At 34.8% G+C, this 17132-nt stretch overlaps 1 protein-coding gene across 2 annotated transcripts; it reads right to left on the bottom strand.

Annotated features, from left to right (window-relative positions):
* Positions 1-3095: 3095 nt before the first annotated feature.
* On the bottom strand, positions 3096-16619 carry LOC107842504 (probable glutathione peroxidase 4). Of its 2 annotated transcripts, none has more exons than XM_016686388.2 (6): positions 16280-16619; positions 16118-16194; positions 15585-15646; positions 15322-15440; positions 4726-4893; positions 3096-3467 (listed from the first exon to the last, which is right to left on the bottom strand). In XM_016686388.2, the coding sequence occupies exons 1-6, from the start codon at positions 16331-16333 to the stop codon at positions 3435-3437; spliced, it is 513 nt and encodes a 170-aa protein (XP_016541874.2). In that variant the 5' UTR covers positions 16334-16619; the 3' UTR covers positions 3096-3434. The 2 variants fall into 2 exon arrangements, with proteins under 2 accessions (XP_016541874.2, XP_016541875.2); XM_016686389.2 differs by having other exon boundaries at positions 3096-3463; positions 16280-16516.
* Positions 16620-17132: the final 513 nt, after the last annotated feature.

The raw sequence follows: 17132 nt of genomic DNA, 5'->3' as shown, positions 1-17132 counted from the left end.
TATTTAATTTGAAGTACCAAACGTGAAATAAGAAATTAAATAATCTAATAATTATTGCTCTCATATTATAATTCTGCATTTCGATCCATATAGAAAACTTGTTTGCCTCTAATAGTTAACTAGTTGCATAAGGCCCGTACTAGGTTCGGGCCTAAACTCATAGTAAAGATTATAGAATTTAATTTTAGAAAAAATATAATTTAAGACACATTTTTCTATTACATAACTAATTTAGTTTGGTAATACGTTGATTATGTCTTGTCTGGTAAGTCATTATGGTTATTAAAGCTTTTCTTGTTATATTTGGATAACTTTTAAAGGACTTTATGTATGAAAAAGCAAGTATGAAGTGATAATTAGCAAATACGAATATACATAGAATTCAATTAAATAAATAAATGGTGTGTTACATGCTTTAACAAAATTTTCATATTTAATAGATTTTTGGTAAAAACCATTTTATCTAGGAAAATAAGTTTTTTTAGACTTTTAAAAATGACTTCATGGAAGAAGGAAAATTATATTTTATAATTCGGATTTATTGAGTCCTTCGCTCTTCAATACACCTTAGCTTGTCTTCGCCCCACCAGTAGCTCCCATTGTTGCCACCCCATACCTCACCTCTCATAGTACTTATCTAAATTATATATAAATGATTTTTAAGTAATATTTACTTACATATTGAATATAAGAAAATAAGTAAGAAACACACAATTTTTTAAAAAAAAATAAAAATTTAAATAATATTTTTTTCACTAAAAATACATGTTTGTACCAAACACACCCAAAAAAAGAATAAGTATTGTTAAAAAATAATAAATGCTCTTATTGAAAATGAGACCGTAGCTCAAAATTGCACAATTTTACTAAAATATAAAAAAAAAAAATGCACTCTATCTATTTCATTTTATTTTGCATTTGTTGATTTGATACTCCTATTATAAGAAGCTATTTAATAGGAATTTATTTATTTATCTCGATAATTATGATTTGAAAGTATATGATTGACAACTATTATGTTGTATAGTTACTTAATGATAAAAGTAATATTGGAAGAAATTAAAATAATAAATCTCTCTTTATTTGCTAAAATAATAAGTAAAAAGAAAATTTTATTTTTAGTACAAGGATCAAGAAAAATTTTAAAGAGAAAAGGGTACTCTCTTAATTCCTTCTTACTTATTTTGTTTACTTGACAAATAACTTAAAATTTTAATATATTAAGAGTAAAACATATGAAATATCCTTATTAATTATGTTTTGAAAATTTAAGTTTGGCTATGAATACTTTACGTAATTACTTCTTAATAATAATAATATAAAAATAATTATAGATCTTTCATGATTTACTAAAATAAATAAGAAAAATAATTAACTTTTAATATAAGAAATAAGTAAAAAAGAACAAGTTATTTAATGGGGAACAAGAAGAGATCTATAAAAAAAAAATACTATATATAGTTCAATTATAAAGATTCAAATACAAATATCATAAAATAAAATAATAAATGAAGACAAATGTAACAAAATGTATGGAAAAAACAAATATGTGGCTATTTACTTGTCATGTTTTTTTTATATGCCCAGTAAAAGAATACCCTATTCACCCCATTTTAATTATTCTTTTGTCTTTTTTCATATTCATTTTAATTATTCTTTTGTCTTCATATTCATTTTAATTTTCATATTACTTATTAAGTCATCCTATTTATTATGTATTTTTAGAGCATTAAATATAATATTAGAAAAATCTATAAGGTAGTAGTTGAATCATTATATATTTAGTTTTGTATTAAGTTATTTTGATTTTCTTTTTTGAATTAAAGTGATTGTTGTTTAAAATGAAGGAATTTTAATTAAAAGATAATCTAATGAGTGGCAAGAAGAAACCAATTACTTAAATCCAAGTGCAATGATCTTAACAAGAAGAATGAGGACAATAATGAAATATATAAGAAAAACCACCATCACTTGCTACATGTAATAATTTTATTTGACCAAAAAAATTGAAATATCAAAAAGGACCGTGTGAGGACTATCAAAAATACAACATCCTCTCTTATATATATTACTAGTCATGGGTGGCCCGTGCTAAGCCCAGACTCAACCTCAAGATATAAACATAGTATGTAATTTATCAAATAGTTATAATTTATTTCATATTTTCAATAATATTATTCAAATTAATCATATATAGACAGTAAAATTTCAGAACTATTAAAGTTTTATATTTGACCGATGCTTATAAGCCTGGATTCAAACTAATATAAAAGATTAAATTGTAATTACTTTTTTATATTTTCGCTTTTTGTGACATTAAGTTATTGAAAGAGTAGTTCGAAATTTTCTGTAAACTCTTAAAACTTAGATCATTGTATAAATGCATTTACAAGTTAAAGAAAAATTTATTTGAACTTTCAAATCGATATGTAATATAAAAGTTATTTTCATGGAAAGTTTTGAGAATATAGCACCAATAATTCAAATTGAACTTAATCATATGTTAGACTAATTTCATGAATAGGTGCACTCCTATGTGAATCAATATATATTTTGAGATTAATTTTTTCTATAAAATTTATAAAAAAAATAAATACTTGCAACACATATCTATTTACCACGTAATAACAAAGGGGGAGCGGGGAAGCTAGAGATTGAATTTAAGTCTTGCAAAACATCTTTAAAATTTTCTTATTTATTAAATTATATGACGACATTTGAAACTAAAGTACTAATTTCCCTACTTTCGACTTTTCTTTTTTTAAAAGATAATTAAGTAATTAAAACAGAATGAAAAATTCAATAGTAATTTTCATATTATAACACCATCAAGTGCAAAGATTCATGTGGCAAGGAAATACTTCATCTTTATCAATCACATGCAATTGTTTTAGAGATTAATAAATTCCCTAAAAAAGTAAAAAATAATTAAATTTCAATATAAGAAATATGTACAAAAAAGAACAAGTACTCTAATAGAAAACAAGAAGTGATTTACAGAAAATTACTATATATAATTCAATTATACAGTCCAACTGAAAATAATCATTAAATAATGAATGAGGACAAAAATAATAATGTGTTGGAAAAAATAATAGACACATGTAGTAATTCCATTATATAAATATTTTTGTGATGACTACCAAATCTTATCTTATTCTCTCTTATAAGTATAAAGTTATAATAATTATAATATCAGTTTACATACAAAAAGATGCTGAGGAAAGTGCAAGTGCAGTAGACAGTGGAATAACTAAAAACTTCAAGCTAATATACATAATGTACAATATTAGGGGTTGCAGCACATAAATCCTTCAAACGAAGGCTAAAAACCATCACCAAAAAGGAATGAAACTTGAGAGCACACCAACTATTAGCAAATAGAGTTTGTCAGAAAGCTTATCCTACTGTCCTCTTTACTAGACACAACCTTCTCAATTCTCCCCTAATGCTTTCTGGATATCTGCCTGCAAGAAAATCCAAGCAAAGATTAGTTAAGTTGTCAAACCCATTTAAGAATGTACAAGGACAAGCAGGGGGAGCTAGGGGCACGCAAGGGTTCATCTAAATCCCCTTTTTTGGAAAATTACACTCTATATATATATATACGAGGTCAACGTTTTTTATGTATATATCCGATTGGCTTCTTTATTTTTACTTTTTCATATTTTGGATCACCTTAGTGAAAATCTTGGTGCACCACTAGGGACAAGGAACTAGTTCTTCTATTAGAATCATCATACCTGAATTCTTGTTAACATGAAAACTTTAAGTATTAGACTAAATCTAAAGATACAATTAACTGATTATTCCACAATACATGAGTTAATTGAAATGTAAACTATAAGGTTTCCTCTAAACTAATTGGCTAATGCATGCATATTCTTTTTTCCCTTCATTATACCAAGTTGACAGATTCTCAAAGAGAATCAGAGTTTCAAATGTAGAGGCTAACATGGTGGCATTAAGAATTCTTAATAGTATATATGATACATATTCTTGCATGAAATCAATGAATGCAAACAAGAGATATAACAAATGCTTTACATTTCTAGTTGCTCCTTCCATTCTTTGTCCTAAAAAATGTGTCCAGTTGTGTTATCAACTCTTGCATATCTCAAGTTTAGTGGAATTCTTCTGAACAAACATTACTATCATTTCACCGACAGTTCTCTTCTTTTTTCGCCATTCTTACAACTTTTCTCCATCTAAAAGTATAAAACTCTAATTTACCAGGCACGAGGACATCCAAAATATTATGCCACGGAGAGAAGGGCAACAGAGGTTTTGTTACAGAAAGACAAAATAATACTAGAATGAGACGGGGAGTGATAAAGGCTAAAGAATTTAAAAAGATGCTTCTGCATAATTTTGTCAAATCCTACTGTGCTACGCTATCAACCATGACCTTTTTATCCAAAAAATATCAAAGATGGTCATTGGATATAAGGGATGGTGGCTGAGGGAACAATCAACATTTGGCTTCACCAGAGAGCAACTATATAGGATAATCAAAGTGTGATTTTATCAGCGTTATTTATCAAAGTTCTTGAGGAGAATTGATAAGGTGTATTTACTCAAAACAACCGCGACAGTGGTACCTTGGAGAACCTATGATTTTAAGGGCGAGGGAAGGATAACCACACGAACTTCAGTGTTAGTGTGTACATTGGTTTGTACTGTGCTGAGTATGTGTGTGTGTATGAGAGAGAGAGAGAGAGAGACCTTGATTGATAATGGTGGAGTGGTTGAGCCATAGCGTCGGACAACTTGCCCCTCCTTATCAACCAAAAACTTGGTGAAATTCCATTTAATGCTGGAACTGAGAAAACCACCTTTGCTTGCTTTAAGGAATTTGTAGACTGGTGCCGCATTTGAACCATTCACTCGCACCTGAGATTCAAATCTTTGTGATTAAAGTTTGTTACTAAGCCCTGTATGTTGCAATCAACGACAATATAAGCTTTATTCATATATTTTGGTTCAAAATCTTAGTTAACACTGAATAACACATTCTGTGCAGAATATTACACTCAAGACAGACGGTTGCTTCCAGATTTGGGTAGAAAGGTAAGAATATGTACATGACAATGACAAATCCACACTGGGAACCTTGAAATCTCCAATATTTCTTGATCAAGTTGAAATCTTTGATTTTGGATAATATGATTCTCCAATTCTAAGTACTAGGCAAAATATGAGCTTAACAGAGATATGACAGTTTTCAAGTTATCTGGTGTAGGATCTGAAAAGGAATATACATTTGGACTGTAAGACCATAACAATGATAGCTTAATTATTTTGCAGAAGAATAAGCACGTGTGGTTTATCATTAAGCCAAAAACTGTAACTTCGTTAAGAAAATGAATCTTGAGGCTAACTCAGCCTCAAAAGCTAGCTCATGAGATGATCATCCAAAACCATGTAAGGAGACAACCACTCATTTTTTAAACCAACTAGACACCTCTCTGCACGCCCATGACCGAACATTCTAACATAACATGAGGGCCCAACATTGATTGAGTAAAACAAGAACTGCACTTAGTCCACTCCGATACCATGCTAAAAGATGGATTTTGGGTCTACCTCAACTCCAAATGTAAGCTCATGGGTGAGAATCACCCAAGACAATAGAGAAAGACAATAACCTACTTCTCAACCAATGAGGGCACTTAACAACTATAATCCACCATTATAACCTCAAGGGAGAATTTCAAACCAAATTATCCAAGACCATCTTTCCACAGGAAAATTACACGTAATTCATAATTACTCAAATATTTTAAGCATCTCAATTGGGAAGTACACGGGGGCGGGGGGGGGGAGGAGACGAACTCAAGGATAAATGGCATCAAAAGTAAGGTATCCAATATCCAGAGAGAGCAAAGAAATTATTACCACATCCTCTCCCATTATTATATCATCGATTTAAGTAGAGCCAGACTGTCTTTGGTAGTTCATATCAAGCGGTAGCAAAGAGCATGGTGATAATTCTTAGAGGTATTCAAGCAATTGCAACTGCAGCTTCCATTTTCGAATATATATTTACCAGCTCAATGGTTGTTAACAATATAGCCAACCTTTCCATTAAGTTTTTCATAGAGACATTTTAGATGGACTATTTTTTGCTCTGTTATAAAAACGACGCAATAGTATAGCACCAAGATCTAATTATTATGTACATATTATTGCAGAACAGAAAATTAAATAAAATATGAAAAATAACTCAAAAATAAATGTTAAGGTGAACAAACAGGAGCCAGTTCAAAGAGAGAATATGGGATGGTATAGCCAATCTGTAAGTGGGCAGGGTAAAAAAGAAATGATTAGCGACAATATCAGTTCAGTCATAAAACCAGAGAGAAGTTCTGATTTTTCATGGCAATGTTACTTGAAGGTAATGATTAGCTATCTACAAAAACGGATGTACTGGCAATCTTGCAGAATACTCTAAAGGAACATAAAAATGGGAGAAGAGGATACATACAGATGCTTGAAATTCTACAATTACTCTTAGCCACAGATCAGTCGATTCTTGAACTTCTATAATTACTCCAATTCCTCTTAAGATATACAACAACAACAACAGTCCCAGTGTATTCCCACAAAGTGAGGTCTAGGGAGGGTAAAATGTACGCAGTCCATACCGCTACCTCCGAAGAAGTAGAGAGGTTGTTTCCGATAGACCCCCGGCTCAAAATAGAGAATAGTACACCAAGGTCGTAATGAAACATGAAACAGGATGGATGACATAAACAAAATACGAAATAAGAAATAATAAAATAAAAATAAAAAATAAATATCAGAGAAATACGAAATAAGAGAAAATACTAGTATGTTAAGATATGATAATACATAAAGTGTAACCTTAACTCTATCAACCCCCACAAAAAAAGGATAGTATGTTAAGTGCATGAGTAGGCCACATTTGGCAATTATAACAGCATTTCAAAGTTTTCACGTTACAGTTGCTCCTAGTTCAAACTTTATTTTACATTTTAGTCTTCCTTGCAACTTGTCACTGGTTAGGTCAACATGAAGTTGGGGTCTTTTTAATTGCCGAAACCTATATGTTAATGCTTCCGTATCATAATTGGCAGGAGGTTGGAATGAATTAAGCATCTCTCCCATCTGAACTTTAACCGTTCTTCAGTTTTTTTTTCCGTCATTTTTCACTCCTTTTCTTTGCAAGTTCTGAAATACTTTTGGTTCCTTTGATTTGAATTGTCGCACATGCCCAACTTGCAAATCAGTGTATGAAAAGTCTGTTTCTTGAGGCCTTTGGAAAACAAATCAGCTAATTGCTATTTGGATATAAATGCTATCACCCTCCTCCTAGGAAATTCTTTGCAAGCATGAATGTTACCTTTTGAGAATTTGAGCACAAATTCAGCATTACATTTACACCATCACCTCTTCAGGGGAGAACTAGGGGAGAACTGGAAGGAAGAAGAGATAAGGAAAGACTGTTGAGCATTTGGATAAGCCTAATTTGATAACTTGCTCAAGGAGAAATAGAGCATAAGAAGCCATCATGCTTCTGGAATCCGAATCTTCTTCTACTGGTGAATTATCTATATTTAATGAGTTAGGTTTGCCTATGACTAACAGGAAAGGAGCCAGGAACTCGCACCAAACACCCGTTATCTAACGTTGTTTCCTATAATTCTGTGTCTTCCTCATACAGAGCATTTCCCTTGTCTATTTCCCAGAAATGGAGGGCTTTTGCAGATTCTAAATGGAAGCAAGCTATGATTGGTGAAATGAAGGCCATATCAAAGAATGAGACATGGGAACTTGTCGCAACACCACAACACAAGAAGTTGGTTGGTTGCAAATAGGTTTTCACAGTAAAACACAAAGTTGATGGTTTCATTGAAAGGTTCAAAGCAAGATTGGTGGCTAAGGAATTCACTCGGACTTATGGAGTGGATTGTCAAGAGACATTTGCCCCTATTGCAAAAAAGAACACTATTAGAATTCTTTTGTCTTATGCAACTAATCTTTATTGAAACTTACAATAGTTTGATGTGAAGAATGCATTTCATCACGGATAATTAGAAGAGGTGTACATTGAGATAACTTTTGGATTTAGTACTGAAAAAACGAGGAAAGGTATGCAGACTGAAGAAAGCCTTGTACAAACTGAAGAAATCTCCTAGAGCTTGATTTGACAGATTCAGTAAAGCAGTGATATCCTTCGGTTACCAACAAAGCAATGTTGATCACACCTCTTCATTGCACATCAAAAGTTTAAACTCACTCTTCTCATAGTTTATATTGATGACATAGTAATGACAGGATAGACCATGATTAAAGAAGTCGTTGGCATAGGAATTCGAGATTAAGGATCTTGGAAAACTGAAATACTTCTTAGGATTTGAGGTTGCTAGATCAAAAAGAAGAATCTTTATTTCTCAAAAGAAGTATATTTTTGACCTCTTGAAAGAAACTGATACGACGGGTTACAAAACAGTAGAATCGCTCATTGAACGCAACCACAAATGACATAGCGGAGTTGGAGAGTCACTTGGCAAGGAGAGATATCAGAGGTTGGTTGGATGACTCATTTATCTCTCACACTAGAACAGACATAGCATAGTCAGTTAGCCTGGTGCGTAAGTTCATGCACGATCCTCGAGATCCTCCTATTCGGTATCTGAAGTCGCCTCGAGGGGAAGGTCTACTTTTCTCCAGACATGGTGACCTCCAAATAGAAGCCTTTACGGACACGGATTGGACTGGATCTATAGATGGCGGAAGTCTACATCCGGAGTCGCCTCAAGGAAAGGGTCTACTTTTCTCCAGATATGGTCACTTCCAAATAGAAGCCTTTACAGACGCAGATTGGGCTGGATCTTTAGATGGCAGAAGATCCACGTCCGGATATTGTACAATTGTAACAAGGAGCATGGAGCAACGTGTAGTTGCTAGATCAAATGAGAAGCCAAAATGTAGAGCCAAGTCCTAGGGTGTTTGTGGACTATTGTGGTTACAAAAGCTGCTAGAGGAATTGAGATTGTCTAAAAAAGGAAACCGTTTCTTGTATTGTGACAACAAGAATGCAATCAATATAGCTGAAAATCCAGCCAAACATAACTGAACAAAGAACGTCGAAATTGATGGGCACTTCATCAAAGAAAAAGTTACAAGTGGTATCATGAGTTTGGTGTGCGTGTCATTGGAAAAGCAACTAGTTGATGAGCCTACCAAAGGCCTCAACAAATGGACTTCTCATACACTAGTTTGCAAGTTGGACATGTGCGACATCTTTGCACCAACTTGAGGGGGAGTGTTGATTGATTCTGATAGCTTAATTATAGTAATAGAATGATATTGTATTGAATGTAATTGATTAGGAATATATTATGTGATATTGTCTTTCCTTATTTGGTCTTAGGACTCATTGTATAAGTACTCATTCTCATAGATTTTATATTCATCAAGAAATACAAAGAAGTTTTTTCTTCTTCTTGAAATCTTCAATTCCATTACATCTTCCAAACACATCCTCCTACAACTCCTCTAGTAGTAACTATTTATAAGGTATAGAATAACAATTTACAAAGAGCACAAAGCAGGATAAAATGCAGGCTGATAATAAGATGCTGAAGGGTTTTTGCAATTAGCGATTAGGTTTCAGCAAAGTTACAAACCACTAGGCCAACCTCACTGTCCATCAGGAAGAACTTCAAGTTGCCTCTGAAAATTTTGGGTGATACCAAACCATACAAAGATTGGAAGCAGAAGCAATGACCTATGATTTGCAACTGCTAGTATATTTAAAGATTCACTAAATATTTCATGTCTAACAGCTGAAAAAGAGGATTGTAGAGAATGTAACTCCTTCAACTGACTTAACAGTTTGCACCTCCAATGGACCACCCTTGATCAAAGCAATTGCAATACTTGAAAATAGAGTGACAAGAAATGGGAACGCAACTAAACAAGTTTTGGTTCAGTAGGTGAATCTATTGCCAAAAAGGCCACATGAAAATCATCACTTTCTTTGCTCTCAATTCCAGATTTAAAACCTCAAGGCCAATGTTTTTCTAAAGGAGACGGAAACAAAATACTTTAAGCTTGAAAAAGTAACCGCACATTTGGCAGTAACAACTGTATTTCCTAAGTTCACAACAACAACAGTCCCAGTGTATTCCCACAAAGTGAGGTCTGGGAAGGGTAAGATATACGTAGTCCATACCACTACCTCCGCAAAAGTAGAGAGGCTGTTTCCAATAGAACCCCGGCTCAAGTTAGAGAATAGTACACCAAGGCCGTAATGAAACATGAAACGGGATGAATGGCATAGACGAAATAAGAAATAATAAACATAAAATACAAAATAAATAACAAAGAAATACGAAAATAAGCGAAATATTAGCAATTCGAAATAAGACATAAGAAAGAGGACACCCACCTAGTAGTAACAATACACTCCCAGACCAAAGACACCCACCACACCCAAACTCTCCAGGCTAGAGGCTCCTACTCAAGGACACAGACCTAGGATTACTAACCTGGCTACACAACCGCTCTCCTACCACCTAGCTACAACCCACACACTCACACTAACCTTCTACCCTAATCCACGACCTCCACACCTTCCTGTCTAGAGTCATGTCCTCAGTAAGCTGTAGCTGCTCCATGTCATGTCTTATCACCTCCCTCCAGTATTTCTTCGGCCTACCTCTACTCCTCCTGAAGCCATCCGAAGCTAGCCTCTCGCACCTCCGAACTGGGGCATCCGTGCCTCTCCTCGTCACATGCCCAAACCATCTCAAACTTCCTTCTCGCATCTTGTCCTCCACCGAAGCCACTCCCACCTTCTCCCGGATAGTCTTATTCCTAACTCTATCCCTTCTAGTAAGTCCACACATCCAACGCAACATTCTCATTTCCGCCACCTTCAATCTTTGAATGTGAGAGTTCTTGACTGGCCAATACTCAACTCCATACAGCATGGCCGGACAGACTGTCACTCTGTAGAAATTGTCTTTAAGCTTAAGAGGCAACTTCTTATCACACAACACTCCCGAGGCGAGCCTCCACTTCATCCAACCTGCTCCAATACGTTTAGAGACATCCTCGTCAATCTCGTCATTCCCCTGAATCATAGACCCCAGATACTTAAAATTATCTCTCTTGCAAACATCCTGGGAATCCAACCTCACCACCACTTCGTCCTCCTGACTCGAGTCACTAAACTTGCACTCTAAATACTCTATCTTGGACCTACTCAACCTGAACCCCTTAGATTCAAGGGTTTGCCTCCAAACCTCCAATTTCTCATTGACACCTCCCCGCGTCTCATCAATAAACACTACATCATCCGCAAATAACATACACCAAGGCACCTCCCCTTGAATACTCCGCGTCAACACATCCATCACCAACGCAAAAAGGAACGGGCTAAGAGTCGATCCCTGATATAAACTTGTCTCGACCGAAAAATGCCCTCCTCCCGCCGTCCTCACCCGAGTCTTCCCTCCATCGTGCATACCCTTAATAGCTCTGACGTACGCCACCGGAACTCCACTCACCTCCAAGCATCTCCAAAGAACCTCCCTAGGGACTTTGTCGTACGCCTTCTCCAGGTCGATGAACACCATGTGCAAGTCCCTCTTCCTTTCCCTATACTGCTCCACCAATCTTCTAACCAGGTGGATAGCTTCTGTCGTCGAGCGACCAGGCATAAAACCAAACTGATTCTCTAAAAGGACACGACCCTCCTCAATCTCCGCTCAACCACCCTCTCTCAAATCTTCATAGTGTGACTCAACAGTTTAATATCCCTATAGTTGTTGCAACTCTGAATGTTACCCTTGTTTTTATATAACGGAACCATCATACTCTATCTCCAAGCCTCAGGCATTCTCGCCGTTTTGAAAATGACGTTAAGCAAATAAGTCAACCACCCTAAACCTGCCCCACCAGCATACTTCCAAAAATCCACCGAAATCTCATTAGGCCCCGTCGCCCTACCCCTCCGCATCCTACAAATAGCCTCTCTGACCTCCTCAACCTTAAAACGTCTACAGTAACTGAAATCACGGCTCTCCTCCGAGCGCTCCAGCTCCCCTAACACAATGCCGCTGTCCCCCTCCTCGTTTAGAAGTCTATGAAAATACTCCTGCCATCTCTTCTTAATATGAACATCCTCTCCCAAAACTCTACCATCCTCCCCCTTAATGCACTTCACTTGATCGAGGTCACGACCCTTCCTCTCCCTAGCCTTAGCCAGCCTATACAACCTTTTTTCCCGCCTTTCTCCTCTAACCCCACATACAAGCTCTCAAAAGCTGCTATTTCAGCAGCAATAACTGCTAACTTAGCCTCTCTGCCCCACAAAGGTAGGGGTAAGTCTACCTACATCCTAACCCACCCACCCCTAAAGTCAAATCATACTGGGTATGTTGTTGCAAAATTCTTACTACTGATATTAGTGGCAGGGATGCATTTATATGCAAAATATGGGACACAAGAACCCTTGGTCTCTCCGTAAAACTAGGTATTTCATCTATATATTTTCTAAAATTGGTATCGTTAGAAATACAAGAGAAAAATATTATTGAATTGTTGTGTCTACATTATTATATTGAGACTCTATTTATAGACACTATATTCCAATCCTTTTTCAAATAGATCACTACATTAAAATCCTTTTCCAAGTAGGATTTTATAATATGCTATTCATATTCCTACTCATATGAGGGACTTGGTGAAGATATCTGCAAGAAAACTCATAAGGACTACTTTGAGCGTTGAAAAGGAACAAACTAAAAAAGTGATTCGAAAAGTGGTAAACATCGCCAAAAAGTCAATTTATCGCTAGAAAATTGTCGAAAACTGGTACAAAATATGGTTGACTAGATCTTGAACAAGATTGTCACCGAAGAACTGGTCGGAACATGCTCACGTGGATTATTAGATTTGACGGATGAAAAGTGGTCACCATCTGAGAAAATATTATATGGGTAGGGTCGGAATGATGACGCGACCCTACTGAGAAAGAGAATTCTATGGATAGGGTCTGAATGATGGCACGACCCAACCGAAAAAGAGAAGTTATATGACTAGGATCGGAATAATGGCACGACATTGCCGGAAAAGAGAAATTATATGGGAAGGGTCGGAATGATGGCACGACCCTACTGAAAAATAGAAATTATATGGACAGTGTAAAATGATTGCACGGCCCTACGCAAATCAGATTTAAGAGCCACCGGAAAGACGCACAGAACTATGCAAATCAGATTTGAGGAGTCACCGAAAAGACAGAAGGCGCTATGCAACTCAAATATGACAAAGTAGTTTGGAAAAATGCACGGTACTACATAAATTAAATGAGTAGTCCGTAGAGATGCACGGTGCTACACAAATCAAATATGAGAAAGTAGTCACCGAAAAGATGCACGATGCTACGAAAATAGATATGAAAAAGTAGTCACCGAGAAAATGCACGGTGCTATGCAAATTAGATATGAGAAAGTAGTCACTGAAAGAAGCATAGTGACCAACTTTTGCTAACATAATCATAGGCCAGACGGGCGGCATATATGGGTTATAGCCGCCCGCCAGCACCGGAAGCTCTTTGATTCTCTACCAAGATCGTAGAGGCTCTGATACCATATGAGAAATATAGGAGAAAAGTATTATTGAATTGTTATGTCTACATTATTACATTGAGACTCTATTTATAGACACGACAATCCAATCCTTTTCCAAATAGGTCACTACATTACAATCCTTTTCCAAGTAGGATTCTATATGCTATTCCTATTCCTATTCATATTCTAACAGGTATAATATTATATTCTAGCATCCACGCTACAAGAAGGGTAAAAGGTGCACTTGGTTGAATGTTGAGTTGTTTACCTTAAGGACTAGGGATCAATTCTCACTTAATATATTTTTCCCTTCTTTTGGTGCACCCATGTTCTAGAAATCCTACATTCACAATTGAGTGGGATTGAGTCTGAGATTGTTGCAACTGCTTGAACCTAAGCAGCATCTTTCTTCTTGAACCTTTTTCTCTATTTCAAATTTCATTCAATATTTTTCCTTGTACTTTGCAAATTTTGCAGCTTTATTTGTTCTTTTGGTTTGAATTAGAGCTCTCATTACAAAGTCAAATGCCTTTACATTCATTACTTTCTAGTTCATTTGTCCTTCTATCATGTACAAACTGTTTGCATTTGACGAAACTAGTGAGGGTGTTAACCAGAAGTTTGCACTGTGGAGAAGCACCCTAAAAAGCAAGTGTTTTAACATTTGGTACAACACAGAATATGTACATTGTAAAAATATAGCCATCATAAGAAAAGTGAACTTGAGGTGAGTGCATAAATGTGGACAATCCAGATATCTAGACTCAATATTCTACGAGAGGTGAGATAGATGATGATGTAAAACATACTAGAGTAGCATGCGATAGAAGGACACCTTTTAAAGTGAAAGACAAGTCCATTGAATGGTTGCAAAACAACAATGTAACACGGAGTGAATGTTGGGCCTTTAAGGTCTAGCATATTCACAAGATGAGTGTCGTAGATGTATGACAATAAAAGATAAAGTTAAATCTAGAAAAGACACATGTTTCAAAGTCATAAATTTACAAATGTAAAGGATAAAATAAGAAAAGGTTGCTTGAGAGTATTGGAGCTAGTTTAATCACTTGTAGATTTTGCATAACAAAAAGGTTGTTTGAGATAGTTCCGACATGTCCTTAAACTTCCAGATAAACTGGTCCTTACATGTGAAACAAAGATAATTGGAAATTTTAAGAGAGACGAGATAGGCCTAAATCACATGGAAAGAAGTTATCTCGAAAAATCTGTGATATTTTGAGATCTGTGCAGACTTGGCCAAAAAACAAAAAATAGAATACAGTGTAAAAAAAGATCTATGTAGACAATAGCACCTAGTTGTGATTAAGAAATAGCCCAGTTGTTTGTTTACATAATGTCCAACATTCTCAACAAGTCCTTTTAATCTTGTTGAAGATTTGCACATAGGTAGATGTTCATGTCTAGTTTTAGAAAATCTAAATTATTAAATATTGGAATTAAACATATCAAGATTTAAGTGAAATAGATGGTGAGGATTCATATTGCCAACGTTACTAGATTAGGATTGAAGTGTAGTAAAATAGATAGCGAGGATTATTTCAAAGATGCTAAACATATGCTTATGAATTGTGTAAGCAAAGGCACCTATAGGAGGATTACTGAAGTGTAACTAGAATCAATGCAATTCATTGCAATAGAATGAAAGGACCATAGGTTTTCAAATGCTGCTTCCATCATTCTATTAGCATACCTTTTGGAAAATGGTATATTCTGCACTAAATCTTATGCAAGCAAATTCTTGAGCTTCCTGACTCGTACCAGGCTCTTGCTTCAAAAATTGGTTGCAGGGGAAGGCCAAGATTTCAAAACCTGAAAACTCAATTCAAATATATACATATAACAGTCTCTCTAGAGGGCAACAATAAATTTCTCATAAGAGTGAACAAACCTTCAGCGAAATAAAACGACGAAAGAGTACTTACAATAAACCAAAAAAATTAACAGACCACCCACCTTGATCCTTGAATTGGTTGTAGAGTTGAGACAATTGGGTATAATTGGTGCTTGTGAATCCACTGTTTCAGCCAACATAAAAACACTATCAACAAATGCACAAGGAGGTATCATAAAATTGAAATTACAAAGAAGAGAGAACCAGTAGAAATATAGCATAAAGTTGGATTGTTGAATTGAAAAAAGAGAAAAGAACACTAGGTGATTTTTTTTCATCTGTCCTAATCTTGATGGACAGAGATACCCGGTATGTGTTGATGGTGGGAGGTGGCAGGCAATGGCAGAGCCACATTGAATTCAGGGGTTCATCTGAACCCCTTCGTCGGAAAATTATATTATTTTTACATGGTCAAAAATATTTTTATATATATATATAGTAGATGTTGAACCCTCCAACTAGTCCGTATATCTCCGCCACTGGTTGTCACAAATATTTTTAAAAAAATGAACAAGAATTGAGCAGAGAGACAGTAGAAATATTGCTTAAAGTTGGATTCTTGAATTGAAAACAGAAAAAAGAAGAAGAATTGAACCATTTGGAGGCAACATTAACGACAAGAAGCACTTTGCCCTTGTAGATACTTAGGTCTACATTTTTCCCTTTTATATCCTGTAAAACGAATTAGATAAAAATAAATAAACACCCATCAACAAAAAGTTAATAGCAGTGCATATAAGAGATTTAAAAGAATAACCTTGACAGTGAATTCATGGATTGATTTCTGTGGAACTGATTTAGAAGCCCCCATTTTTTCCTGTCAACGCAAATTATAAGTCTACCCCCAGAATTGGTTGGGTTTAACAAGATATACCATTGACTACTTGTTCCAAAGATAAATACAGCTTTTGCCTTCTGCGGTAAATGGATGGTATGAATGTGAATGTGGTTGGCATCTTTATTACCTTCTTTGCTCGTCACTTTCTCTAAATCATTACTGTGAGGACCAATTTATGTTTCACCAAATTTTTATGTTTATTACAAAAATGACCATTAAGATTGGTCCTTTTCAATTTTGACCCCCGCTTATTTTATGAGATCAAATTGTACTTTTGACTTTGACTGTATTTAACAAAAAAAAAAAAACTGTTGACTGCGACTTTAGAGATTTACTTATAAAACTAGTGGTGCTTAAAAGTTGAACACCACGTATTTTTAAAATTATTGTGTAACTTTCTACACATGCATTATGAAAAAAAAATTATCTCTTGAGTTGATGGATTCATTTCTTATATTTTTGAATTCACAAATCTTAGAGTGATGTAACTTATGAGATATCTAAAACATATTGTTGTGTGAGAAAAAAAAATTATTTTATTTCATATTATAGTTTTGTTTATTGTGACAATTTTTTAAAAGCTAAATTTAGTCAAGTTAATTACTTTCTTAACTAAAAAATTACTACCACCCCTGAATTTTAAACACTCAATGAGAAAAGAAGAAAAACATGTTGTTTCATGTGAGAGATAAATGTAAAATTCTTTTATATTACGTATAGTTAGAATATTAATCAATCTCAAAATTATTTATATAACCATCTATACTACAGT

Source organism: Capsicum annuum, chromosome 9 (assembly GCF_002878395.1).
Source record: "Capsicum annuum cultivar UCD-10X-F1 chromosome 9, UCD10Xv1.1, whole genome shotgun sequence".
NCBI lineage: Eukaryota > Viridiplantae > Streptophyta > Magnoliopsida > Solanales > Solanaceae > Capsicum > Capsicum annuum.
The sequence above is the reverse complement of the archived record's forward strand: the minus strand, read 5'-3'. Positions and strand labels throughout refer to the sequence as shown.